The 13528-nt window shown below is 40.5% G+C and overlaps 1 protein-coding gene across 3 annotated transcripts in view; it reads left to right on the forward strand.

Annotated features, from left to right (window-relative positions):
* nup153 (nucleoporin 153) overlaps positions 1-13528 on the forward strand; it is a 61626-nt gene that overhangs the window by 30776 nt on the left and 17322 nt on the right. Inside the window, exons 13-18 of one of the 3 annotated variants that reach the window (XM_033013881.1) lie at positions 1497-1589; positions 1792-1870; positions 1963-2091; positions 4591-5211; positions 8889-9068; positions 11295-12122. In XM_033013881.1, the coding sequence (XP_032869772.1) occupies positions 1497-1589; positions 1792-1870; positions 1963-2091; positions 4591-5211; positions 8889-9068; positions 11295-12122 (1930 nt within the window). The remainder of the gene's footprint in view (positions 1-1496; positions 1590-1791; positions 1871-1962; positions 2092-4590; positions 5212-8888; positions 9069-11294; positions 12123-13528) is intronic. The other 2 variants (XM_033013885.1, XM_033013893.1) reach the window with 2 other exon arrangements.

The raw sequence follows: 13528 nt of genomic DNA on the forward strand, positions 1-13528 counted from the left end.
CAATTCTTTGAGAATTTCTCATGTTAGTAATGTTATAAATAAATTGTTTGTGATTACAATTTTGAAATACCTTGCTTACCTTATTACTCCTGTATCAAAGAGCATCAAATATATCTGAAGAAAGGTTTCGATCCGAAACGTTGCCTACTTCCTTCGCTCCATAGATGCGGCCTCACCTGCTGAGTTTCTCTAGAATTTTTGTCTACCTTCGATTTTCCAGTTCCTTCTTAAACATCAAACCTATCAATTTTTGCAGAAGAGATTCTATCTTGTATAATGGCATTGATTTAATTAGTAAAGTAGTAGGAAGGAGCCCTCCAGAAGCAATGTTCATGTAGAATATTGTTTGCAGTTTGAGGAACGCCAGTTTATTTGAAAATTAAGAGTTTTGAACTTAAAGTCTGTTGCGTATAAGATGAATTGGTATGATAGAAATGGACATTAGATCGAGGTATGCTAATAGTGGAAAATATTTAAAATAATATTTCTAAATTCTCTGAATCTACATTTGTGGGTGGGGGGGGTGGCCCATGAAGGATCATATTGGATAAAATGTTGCCGAGCAGAAGAACAATAGTGGGTTACAAGAGCTTTGGGTGGCAGCATTGAATAACTTTAAAAAAAATTAATGAATTGAGCAAATGGATTGTTTTTCTGATTTTTCTGCCTATCTGCATCTACTATTTCACGCACTATTTCGAAAAGGAGAGACTAAATTTTTGGCCAAAGGAGAACGGGGCATTTCTCAAAACTGATAGTATTTTGAGATGAAACTAGGTGGAAATGGAAGCAAACTGTTGGCCACAGTATATTTTGTTTTTCCAACGTCTGTGGTCACGGACTGTGAAGAAGACTCAAGGTATACAACGGGATGTAGATCAGCCACAAAAATAGCAAATGGAGTTTAAAGTGTGAGGTGTTGCAATTTGTGAGGTTAAATGTAAGAGGAAAATATACTATTAATGGCAACAACATTAATGTACAGTGGGATCTGGAGGTCCAAGTCCATAACTCTCTGAAAGTGGCAAGTAGATAGAATGATAAAAAAAAAAAGGCATATGGTATGCTTGCCTTCATTGACCGGGGCATTGAATATAAGAATTATGATGCAGCTTTAGAAGACTTTGGTTAGGCTGTATTTGGCCACAGTTGACTTTGAGATTTAATTTATTTTCATGTTTAAAAAAGACAGTTAAAAAGGCAGAGATTTATGTTCGCCTACAGATTTCTGGGACAGCTATAAAATCAAGTCGGCTTCAAAAGAAGGTCCTCTGAGTGTGTGATATTCCACATTCTGATGGGGTAAATTTGAAGGGTTTCTACCCTCTGTGTGATCAAAATTACTGGATATCTGGAATTGATCAGTTGCCAAATCTGGAATTGATCAACTGTCCAGTATAAGCATTAAGATAGCGGTGGAAAAGACCAGCTCTGAAACTCATTGTTTGTATTTGTTTGTATATGTGTATTTGAATATATTTTTTCCTCATATATAGGCTGTGGTATCCAGTCCAAACAGTGTTGCCTTTACCTTTTCTACACCGAATATAAAAGCTACAGAAACAAATCTGCAACCTGTTTCAGTGTCTGTAAGTAATTCTGTTGAGCTGTAATCTTTGTGATTTCGATCATTGAGAATTCCAGTTGTTCAAAACAAAATTTATTTCTGTAATTTGGATAAATTATTACTAATGTAAAATGGCAGCGGGGGTAGCTCCTCGTGTTGTCTGCACTTGTAAAGGTTAACACGTCTGTCCCATTCTCTTTCCACCTCCTTGGCCACCATCAAAGACCGGATTTACCTTCAGTGAGCCGATTGACAAATCAGTTCCATTCATTTTTGTATCTGCTAGACCTTCCATTAATGCAGGTAGATGCAATTTTACTCTGTATGCATTTATCAAATGTTACCGTAAAGCCTGACACTATCATGTGATTACAATCTTTCATACAATCCTTCAGTAAAATGCACCTCATCGACTTCAGTCCCTCCAACTTCAAAGAAGGGAAAAGATGAACAATGTGATGGGCCATTTAAACCTGCTAAAACTCTGAAGCAAGGCAGTGTCCTGGACATCTTAAAAGGTCCTGGTATGTCCTTTAAATTTGTTTTTGATTAAAATGATCCAGTTTTGGATGTCCAGTGGATGTGGTGTATCTGGACTTCCAGAAGGCTTTCGACAAGGTCCCACATAAGAGATTAGTTTACAAACTTAAAGCACACGGCATTGGGGGTTCAGTATTGATGTGGATAGAGAACTGGCTGGCAAACAGGAAGCAAAGAGTAGGAGTAAACGGGTCCTTTTCACAATGGCAGGCAGTGACTAGTGGGGTACCGCAAGGCTCAGTGCTGGGACCCCAGCTATTTACAATATATATTAATGATCTGGATGAGGGAATTGAAGGCAATATCTCCAAGTTTGCGGATGACACTAAGCTGGGGGGCAGTGTTAGCTGTGAGGAGGATGCTAGGAGACTGCAAGGTGACTTGGATAGGCTGGGTGAGTGGGCAAATGTTTGGCAGATGCAGTATAATGTGGATAAATGTGAGGTTATCCATTTTGGTGGCAAAAACAGGAAAACAGACTATTATCTAAACGGTGGCCGACTAGGAAAAGGGGAGATGCAGCGAGACCTGGGTGTCATGGTACACCAGTCATTGAAAGTGGGCATGCAGGTGCAGCAGGCAGTGAAGAAAGCGAATGGTATGTTAGCTTTCATAGCAAAAGGATTTGAGTATAGGAGCAGGGAGGTTCTACTGCAGTTGTACAGGGTCTTGGTGAGACCACACCTGGAGTATTGCGTACAGTTTTGGTCTCCAAATCTGAGGAAGGACATTATTGCCATAGAGGGAGTGCAGAGAAGGTTCACCAGACTGATTCCTGGGATGTCAGGACTGTCTTATGAAGAAAGACTGGATAGACTTGGTTTATACTCTCTAGAATTTAGGAGATTGAGAGGGGATCTTATAGAAACTTACAAAATTCTTAAGGGGTTGGACAGGCTAGATGCAGGAAGATTGCTCCCGATGTTGGGGAAGTCCAGGACAAGGGGTCACAGCTTAAGGATAAGGGGGAAATCCTTTAAAACCGAGATGAGAAGAACTTTTTTCACACAGAGAGTGGTGAATCTCTGGAACTCCCTGCCACAGAGGGTAGTCGAGGCCAGTTCATTGGCTATATTTAAGAGGGAGTTAGATGTGGCCCTTGTGGCTAAGGGGATCAGAGGGTATGGAGAGAAGGCAGGTACGGGATACTGAGTTGGATGATCAGCCATGATCATATTGAATGGCGGTGCAAGCTCGAAGGGCCGAATGGCCTACTCCTGCACCTAATTTCTATGTTTCTATGTAATATCCAGGGTTGCTACGCCTTAAATAAATATGAGCTTTAATAACACAACTACAGTGCTGCAAAACAAGAACAGAAAATGCTGAATGCACTCACCAAACCAAGTAATGTCGTTGGGATGAGAAAGTTTACATTTTGAGTTAAAGACCCTTCATGAGAACTGAAAGTGTGAATACAATGTGATATAATTTGGAGTGCGATGGAGCAAACAGTGGCATGTGTAATATAGTGCAGAACAAACTTGTCAAGGAAACAATTGGGCATCATTGGAAAAGTGTAGGAGCCTGAAGACTGAGGTCAAAACAAGATGGAGAATGTAGGCAAAATCATAACTCAGGGCAGCCCTTGAGGACCGAATGAAATGTTCTGCAAAGTGATTTGTCAATCTGCATTTCCTTTTTCCTGTGCAGAGGCAAAATATAAAATGAAAAGAAGTGTAAGTCAACTGCGGCTTCCACTGTCAGGATTGTTTAGGTCCCTGGATGGTGGGAAGGGAAGGAAAAGGGCAGGTATTACATCACATGCTGTTGCATGGGGAAATGCATTGAGAGGAACTGACGAGATGGAAGAGTAGTCACAAAAAAATTACATCCTTTGGAATATTGAAATGGGAGGTGAGGGGAAGAGGTCTGATGGTAGGATCCCATTCAAGGTTGTGGAAATTATGAAGAACAATCTATTGAATGTCAAGACTGATGGGGCGGAAGGTGAAGATGAAGAAAACTATCTTTGTGCTGTTATCCCTTGACCTACTGAGTTCTCCCAGTGTTTTCTGTTTGTTTTGGATGCAGTTATTTGTACCAAATATGGTGCTTGTGAGGTGACTTGTCTTTTTTGGTATTAACGTCCAAATGAGATGCTCAGCTGCCATTGTGATCTGCATTTTCATAATGTATGTGGTGTGAATGTAAAAGGGATAAAGCTGATTCCAGTGACATTTATGCATATTATTTTATCATCAAGCAACAATACTCCAATATTGGCTCTGTTAGTTTTTACACTTGTGTTTAATTGAATATCTTGACCCCTTTTACTGCGCGGAGGGGGGGTGCGGGACTTGGAGCTGTATGGCTGATTGTGTGTGAGTGAGCAGAACTACATTTGGAAAATTGTGCCTTTATTTTCTAAGTAAAATTATGTTTGGACAAGTAGATATTGGGACAAAAATGTTGGAGTGCTGTTTATCCTGCCCATGTAGGCAAAATCATGAATAACATTTTTGTTTCAATCATTTCCAAAGAGTTCACTTTGCCTCCACCTTCTACTCGATGTGCGGTCAACTCGTTGACCAGTAAGCCAGTTACTGTGAAACCTTTGCCATCGGCTATTGGAAAGTACAGTGCCTCCAATGAGAGCTCCGGCACATTTGGATTTGGAGATAAGTTCAAACCAGCGGAAGGTTCGTGGCAATGTGGTTCCTGTTTCTTGCAAAACAAAAGTACGGAAAGTCAATGCGCGGCTTGTCAGACTGCTAAATCTGCGCATCCCACACAGACTAACGTTGAGTCGGCCAACAGCAGCAAAGCTTCTTCTATAGAGACTCCATTGAGTTTTGGGGGAAAGTTCAAGCCTCCGGTGGGTTTCTGGTCCTGTGATGTCTGCTTTGTTCAAAACAATTCGGAAGCTGTCAAATGTGCAGCCTGTCAAACGACAAAACCTGACACTGGAGTAAAACCTGCACTGAGTTTGCCAACGGTAACTGAAAGAACAAAAAGAATGGAGTTCAACACTTCCAGCAGTACCACTTTGGGACTAGCGGATCAGTTTAAGAAACCTGAAGGAGTTTGGGACTGTGCCGTTTGCTTTGTGCAAAACAAGCCTGAGGTCCTTAAGTGTGTGGCTTGTCAGTCTGCTAAACCAGGTATGTGTTTTATTGTTTATATTATTAGCAATTTAGTTTGTTTGCTAACGGAGATGAAACTGTATATTGTATTTATGGTTAAAGTGTATGAATCCATGTAAAGAATTGCAGTATACTTTCTCCCTTACACCAACTTAATTCCATTTAAAGGTTAGGAAATCATTTGCCTTCCTAGTTGCTCTGGATTTGCATGTGAATGCGCAAAATGCTTACAAAAACAGAATACATTCATTTGAAAAGCAATATTTAATAGTATCTCAACTTTGCTGAGAAAAATAGTTTGCTTTATCATTCCTCTTTGGATCCAAAGTGGCTAATTTCACGTACCCACAACTTTTATTCTGCTTCCCACCTTCTTGCGTGATCACAAACTGGCACTGATTACATCCTGGTCATAAATTTGAATTATAAATATTTCAGCCCAAAGTGCTGATCCCCACAACGTTATACCCATACCATCCTGAAAATGACTGGTTCAGTTCCCTTATCAGTTCCTTACCGACACAGCATATTATCCATAGCAAAAAACTGCCAGAGCTGGAAGTCCAAAACAGTATTTGAGATTTCTGATCATCAATAACCTTTCGTCAGAACCAGGAGAAGTTGGAAAATGGGCAAGTTTTAATTTTCAAATGGGAAGGCTGGAGAGAACATAATAAGGTATACTGAATAACACCATTGCTATTGGTACTAACTGGAAATACCCAATATTTCCAACTTCCTCTTTCAGTCTCATGCTGCTTGTTGTGCTACCTATTTCAAGAATCTTGTTTTTTGTTTCTTCCTACCCACAAAGTCATGAACCGTAATCTTTAGTATCTTCTCTTGCGTTAACCCCTTCCTCAATGTTTTCTGAAAATTCTATTATACAGCAACAGATTATCAAAAATGAAACTTAAACCATTCAAATAGATGTGTAAAATACTCTTGCCTTTTAGTAACAGTTTGAAATTGCTTAAAACTGCTATGCTTAATCATTTGATCTGTTCCTCTTCCCCCCCCCCCCCCCCCCCCACTCCCCCACTTCTTAATGACATATCCTCCCTAACACTGGTCAATCCTAATTAGATATTCATGCTAGTATTGCTCAAGCCACTTGTCCGTGGAAGTACATTTCTCCTTTAAATTTATATTCACCAATCTAGAAATTTATATTCACCAATCTAAGAAATTAATGTCCCTTGATTCCCTTGCAATTTTGTTGTCTTTCTCTGGGGAGGCAAACACAAAAATTGCATAATATCTGTTATTTCCTTGCTCCCCTAATTCCTTTTTTGCTCTCACTAATCTCTTCCTTTTCACACAAACTTGCGCAAGCTCATTTTATGTTTTATTCGCTTTATTTTTATTTATTACTGATTCATTCTGATGGAATGCCTTTCTGAAATGATAGGTCGTTTTAATGTTCAACATTAGTTTTTAATACACAATATATTCATACACCATTTGACATGATTATGATAATCTGATCATTACATGGTCACTTTTACGGCCATTGACTTTTTATTTCTAGATAACTTCTAAATGCAGTTCAGAATCATTAATAAACGAGTTCGGTATTCTGACTGCGCATGCCCAGGTCAAAGGTCACTATGCATAAACAGCCCTGGAAAGCAGTGAAAGTGGACCTTCATTTCTTCTTTTCTTCTGTTTTTTCTCATTTTGATTCTTCTAGGAAAGAAAATATTGCTTTCAAACTATGAAATAGTTGTATTTATTGTTCCTTTGTTAAAAACTAAGATTATTTTGTCGTTTTGAATGCTTTATTATGCGTTGGTGAGTGAGCGAGATCGTGCTTGTCCGTGGGTGATGTTGGGCTCAGGTCTGTTGAGATGATGTTGGGCCGTCCCCGTCCCCTCCAGGGTGTCTAATGTGCAGCCGGTGGCCGACTGTATATGGTGGCCGACTAGGAAAAGGGGAGATGCAGCGAGACCTGGGTGTCATGGTACACCAGTCATTGAAAGTGGGCATGCAGGTGCAGCAGGCAGTGAAGAAAGCGAATGGTATGTTAGCTTTCATAGCAAAAGGATTTGAGTATAGGAGCAGGGAGGTTCTACTGCAGTTGTACAGGGTCTTGGTGAGACCACACCTGGAGTATTGCGTACAGTTTTGGTCTCCAAATCTGAGGAAGGACATTATTGCCATAGAGGGAGTGCAGAGAAGGTTCACCAGACTGATTCCTGGGATGTCAGGACTGTCTTATGAAGAAAAACTGGATAGACTTGGTTTATACTCTCTAGAATTTAGGAGATTGAGAGGGGATCTTATAGAAACTTACAAAATTCTTAAGGGGTTGGACAGGCTAGATGCAGGAAGATTGCTCCCGATGTTGGGGAAGTCCAGGACAAGGGGTCACAGCTTAAGGATAAGGGGGAAATCCTTTAAAACCGAGATGAGAAGAACCTTTTTCACACAGAGAGTGGTGAATCTCTGGAACTCCCTGCCACAGAGGGTAGTCGAGGCCAGTTCATTGGCTATATTTAAGAGGGAGTTAGATGTGGCCCTTGTGGCTAAGGGGATCAGAGGGTATGGAGAGAAGGCAGGTACGGGATACTGAGTTGGATGATCAGCCATGATCATATTGAATGGCGGTGCAGGCTCGAAGGGCCGAATGGCCTACTCCTGCACCTAATTTCTATGTTTCTATGTCTAGTCCCTGTCCGGGGGTGGCCGGAGTTGTTGGGCCGGGCCGGGCTTGCAGCCGGCTTGGGGGGGAGAGAGGGACTGAGTTCTTCTTCTTATCGAGTCCACACACAAGATTAGAAGTTGTTCAGCCAGAGCTGAACACACTTCTCGGCATCTGCACAATGGTGTCTGTCTTGCGCTTCTTGTGCGTGGTGGTGGAAAGATTGGTTGAAACAGGGCCGCGACGTGAACGCTCTTTCCTTGACCCCAGGGACTGAGTAACTGCAGTGCTTTGTGTGTATCCCCGTTAATGGCTGGTGCTCGGCTTTCGCCATCGCCGGGGGAGTTGGCTGGCAGTCCCCGGCCTGTCGGCGAGCTGGGTTGGGCTTGAGTTGCTGTTCCTTCTCCGCACTGGCTGTGACCAAAGACACCAGCGGCCTCAAGCTCACAGCCAGCCAGGGACTGCCAGACCCCCCCGGCGTCAGAAAAGCCGAGCACCAGCCATCAACGGGGATACATACAATGCGCTGCAGCAACTTCGCCTCCCTCCCCCCGCGCCGGCTGCAAGCCCAGCCCGGCCCAACCCAACACCTCCGGCCGCCCCTGGACGGGGACGGCCCAACAGCAACTCAACAGACCCGGGCCCGACCACGGACAAGTACGATCTTGCTCACTCACCAGCACATAATAAAGCAATCAAAACGACAAAATAATCTTAGTTTTTAACAAGGGAACAATAAATACAACTATTTCATAGTTTGAAAGCAATATTTTCTTACCTAGAAGAATCAAAGCTGGAAACAACAGAAAACATGAAGATCCACAGCATCACTGCTTTCCAGGTCTGTTTATGCATAGTGACCTTTGACCTGGGCATGCGAAGTCGGAATATCGAACTCGCTTATTGTCAACTGTGCATAATTCGTAAATCATAAACTATGTTTCCCTCACTTCCTCTACCTTCCCCAAATTATGCTCCGCAAGATACTAGTGAAGATAATAGTAAGATACTAGTGAATTATTTTGCCTTATTGTATGAATTTTGCTTTTAGGTGTTGTTTCCAATGTTCCTGTTTCAGCTCCAGCAGGAGCAGTTGTAGGATTTGGTGACAAATTTAAGAAACAACCAGGGATCTGGGATTGTGAAGTTTGCTTTGTTCAGAACGCATCAAATGTAAATAAATGTGTAGCTTGTCAAACAGAGAAACCAGGCAGCAAGACTGGACCTAAAGGTATTTACAGTATTATTGATTGCAATCTTGAACAGAGGATATTGTCTATTTTGGATGTACGGGTAGTTCTGCTGTATGTTTACATAATGTTAATTGGATGTTGCTTCTATTAAAACGTGCAATGATACTCAAAGCAACATACACTCTTTAGTACAACTGCTCCTCAACCTACCATGGGGTTACGTTCCGATCAACCCATCATAAACCGAAAATATTGCAAGTTGAAAACTCATTTAATACATTGTGATCACGTGACTGGAAGTGAGCTGCGGCTCTGCCGTTGCCGAAATTTTGTCGATCGTAAAGTCGAAATATCGCAAGTTGAAGCATCGTAAATTGGGGAGCATCTGTATTAGAAATAAGGAACTGCAGATACCAGCTTACAAAAATAAAAGACAAAAGTGCTGGAGTTACTCGGCAGGTCAGGCTGGCAGTATCTGGAGAACATGAATAGGTGGTGTTTTTGGGTCAAGCTAAAGAAGTGTCCTGACCCGAAATGTCACGTATCAATGTATTCCATAGTTGTTGCCTGATCCGCTGAGTTACTCCAGCACTTTGTGTCTTTATTTAATATTTTTAGCTTGCATTAACAACAATAAAGTAGGAGCTATTAAAAAACATTTAGTCTTGAAAATCCGGTGGGGAAAAGTAACTGGTATATATCTGAAACTCTCTAGCCCCTGAACCGTTGACATTGACGCAATTGTTTTTTTCGATACCATGAGGTTACTAAAGAATGCAACAATCACATTTTGGCAGAACTACCTGTATATATATGTTTTGTAATATTTGGTATTTAGGAATTCTACTGTATTTTTGTAATTGTATTAAGGAACATAAAATTCATTTCCCGAATTAAAATGTAGGGAATAAAATGTTTGAGATTATGACATCCCAAAGCAATTAACAAATGTTGGAGTAATTTTAAAGCATAACTATTGGAATGATGGAAATCCGACTGTCAATGCTGAATTGCAAACTCCCATGGAGTCATCAGAATAACGTCCAGATTATCAGATTTGGTTGTGAGTGAAGCATTGGCTTGGAAACCAATGGTGATTTCAGTCATTTAAAAAAATGCCTTCAAATATATGGTATTCACCCAAGAGATCAGGATGTTCCCGGTACCTCAATGAGACATTTGTCTAATTATCATTCTCCAGTCTTGTGCCACCCACAACCTGCTGATTCAGGTGCAGGAGGGGTAGCCAAAGGCACAGCTGGAAGTTAGGTGTGATTGTTTCTAACATTGACGGCTAACGTAGATTCATGCAAATCAATATTGTTATTCAAGTTGCTTTGTAATATTTTTTTTTTTTTTGCCCAGCTGAGCAGTTAAGATCTCTTTTAACAGTTAATAAAGTAAGCAAGTTCTAAAAGACATTCAGTATTTAAGGTTAATGACCCTGGTCTGCCTTCCTTCCTTGATGTATACTAGCCTGAAACATATTGCTTTAATGATTTTTAAGTGTTGCAACTATATGTTCCAAAGGCTTAAATATTTCAATCTGTTCCAGTGTATAGGTATTTATTGCTGATCCTGAAGGAGGTTGCCAATAAACATCTACCAATCTCCATATTTTGGTTTTCACCTATTGGAAGTCAGAATTAAGTTAATTGTTAAAATAAATTATTTCCCTGCCTCCTATTATGAATGTCCCCACTTCTGATTGTAATCTTCTACTCTTCACTAATTATTTTATGGTGATATATTTGTAGACTCTTTTATATTCTTCTATTTTCCTTGCACATTTACTTTAATACACTTATTTCTGTTCCCTTAAATCAATTTCTTCATTTGTTGCGAAACATTAAATTGATCCCAATCCTCCAATTTGACATCTGTGTAAATATATGACTCCTCTTTTGATATCTCAATCTTTGACAATTTTTATTAGCTATGTTTAGGACATTTTTTCGTTTGTATTTTTACTCAGAGCAGGAATGTAGAATTACTGTAGTTCTTGTATTTTTTATCTACTATTGTACCCGATAGTGCAATTTGCTGATCAGTTGTAGCTAACTTAATTAATTCATTACCTGTCCATACTGGAGGTACACATTCCACATTTTTTTTAACCCCTTTAGAGAACGTCTGTGATACTTCCAGGGTATTGCTTGATATTGCCTGAACTTTAAAGATCTGTATTGAATGATCTGTATTCATTCTTGACTGATGATTTAGTTGGACATTTTAGTGGTTTACATTATTTCTTTCTTGTGCAGAGTCCGATTCTTCTGCGGTACCAGCAGTTACTTCGTCATTCGTATTTGGCATCCAGTCGTCAACAACAGACTCTTCGCAAAGTACCAATGGTGCTCCGGAATTTAAGTTTGGAAATCAGGGTGGTTTTAAATTTGGTGCGTCTGATTCTAATACATCAACTGGTGCCTTTGGAGGACTTAAGTTTGAGGCCACTGGAGGCTTCAGATTTGGAGTTAATTCAACAGAGAAAACTACAGATGGAAATAAAGAGAATAATTCAAAAAATACATCTGGGTTCAACTTCGCCTTTGGTGGCAGCCCAGCTTCAGCTTCAACTGCTACCAAGTTTGTTGGTTCGGATACAAGTCAGCAAAATAAGAAAAACGACGTGCTATTTGGTGGTTTTAAATTTGATGCCAGCGGAACAAATGTTCAACCTGAGAGCAAGAGTACACAGGGTGGTTTTAAGTTTGGGGCTGAGGAGAAGAAAGAGATCCCAGCAGTGCAGTTTGAGCTTGATGAAACAGATAGAAAGGATGGAGGGATCGAGAATAGGGCTAAGTTCGGCAAGACAGACAAGGAACCTGTAGCTGCTTCAACTTTTATGTTTGGGAAACCAGATGAAAAACAAGACTCTTTAAGCTCTGCGCCATTTGCATTTGGTAAGAAGGGCGTTGAAGCACAGCCGCAGTCAGAACCTTTTAAACCACCGGAGCAAACCAAAGAATCAGCGTTGTCGTCTGATATACCAAAACCAGAACCTAAATCTGGATTTGCTTTCAACGTGGTTAAATCAGCCGAGAAACCAGAGATGAGATCTATGTTTGGCGCTACAATAAATACTTCAGGTAAGAAATTATTAATTTAAGAATGAAATAAAAAAGATAGACACCAAAAGCTGCAGTAATTCACCTGGTCAGGCAGCATCTCTGGAGAAATGCAATAGGTGACGTTTCAAGTACAGTGTCTCAACCCAAAACGTCACCTATTCCTTTCCTCCAGAGAAGCTGCCTGACCTGCTGGATTACTCCAGCTTTTTGTGCCTATCTTTGGTTAAAACCAGCATCTGCAGTTTCTTCCTCCACAATGAAATGGAAAAACTTGTTATATAGTTATATAGCAAATTTCAGAATACAGCAAAGCACTTTGCAGTCAGTGAGCACTCTGCATGTTATCGCTTGATGCTTATGCTACTGAGCATGTAAATCTGAGGCCTGAACTACGGATCCCAGTTCAGATTGCACCATTGTAGCTTGGAATTTAAATTTGGCTAGTTAAATAAATTCCAATGAAAAATAGTATTAATAGCAATAATCATGAACCCCTCTTCTGTCGTGGGGTAGACTGACTCTTCTTCCCCCTCCCCAATCTTTGCACATCCCCAATCCTGGACTTTCCACTCGCCTCTTTAATTTCATGTTTCATGTATCTTCTTGTGTTTTATGAGTTGGCAGACCAATTTCCCTCCTGGGATAAATAAAGTTGTCGCATCGAATCTACCGAATGATCATTAAAACCATACATGAATTGTGACTATCCTTTTGCTGTTCTTAACGAGTCTGAGCAATGTGACCCCAGACACACATCTAAATGGTTAGCGACTCTGAATCAAGCCATTGGGCAAATAAATGTTGATCTTACCAGCAATGCTCAAATCTTCTGAATCTTTAAAATAAATCGCAGTTGGAACATGGCGAGTATACTGACCAACTCATGTGCAAAGTCCCATATTTCTAATTAGAGCCACCTAATCTGCTTTTGGGACTTGGTGTTGGCCATGGCATTATGGAACAGTCTCCCCTACTATCAAAAATATGTCTTCTCCAACGGGATAACCCTTAATTATTGAGCTGTGTGTCTCCTCATTGGAGACCCTTGGACTATCTTTAATCCACATTTACTGGACCTTATCTTGCACTAAACATAATTCTTTTATGATGTATCTGTACACTGTGGATGGCTCAATTGTAATTATTATAGACTTTCCACAGACTGGTTAGCACGCAATAAAAGCTTTTCACTGGCGCGGTACACGTGACAATAAACTGAACTAAACAACGCTGTACATTTTGAGCTCACGAAGGAATCTTGAAACCACTCCCAACTGTTTCCTATGATTAGTAATATTTGCTTGGCCAATGTTCCCTACATTTGTTTAAAACTAACATTTAATCATAGATTTATGGCTTTCGAAAAAAACAAACATATTCTTCCTCCTTTGTTTCCGATGGGCATTGTTGTTGAGGGGGTTGCA

This window comes from Amblyraja radiata, chromosome 2 (assembly GCF_010909765.2).
Source record: "Amblyraja radiata isolate CabotCenter1 chromosome 2, sAmbRad1.1.pri, whole genome shotgun sequence".
Taxonomy (NCBI): domain Eukaryota; kingdom Metazoa; phylum Chordata; class Chondrichthyes; order Rajiformes; family Rajidae; genus Amblyraja; species Amblyraja radiata.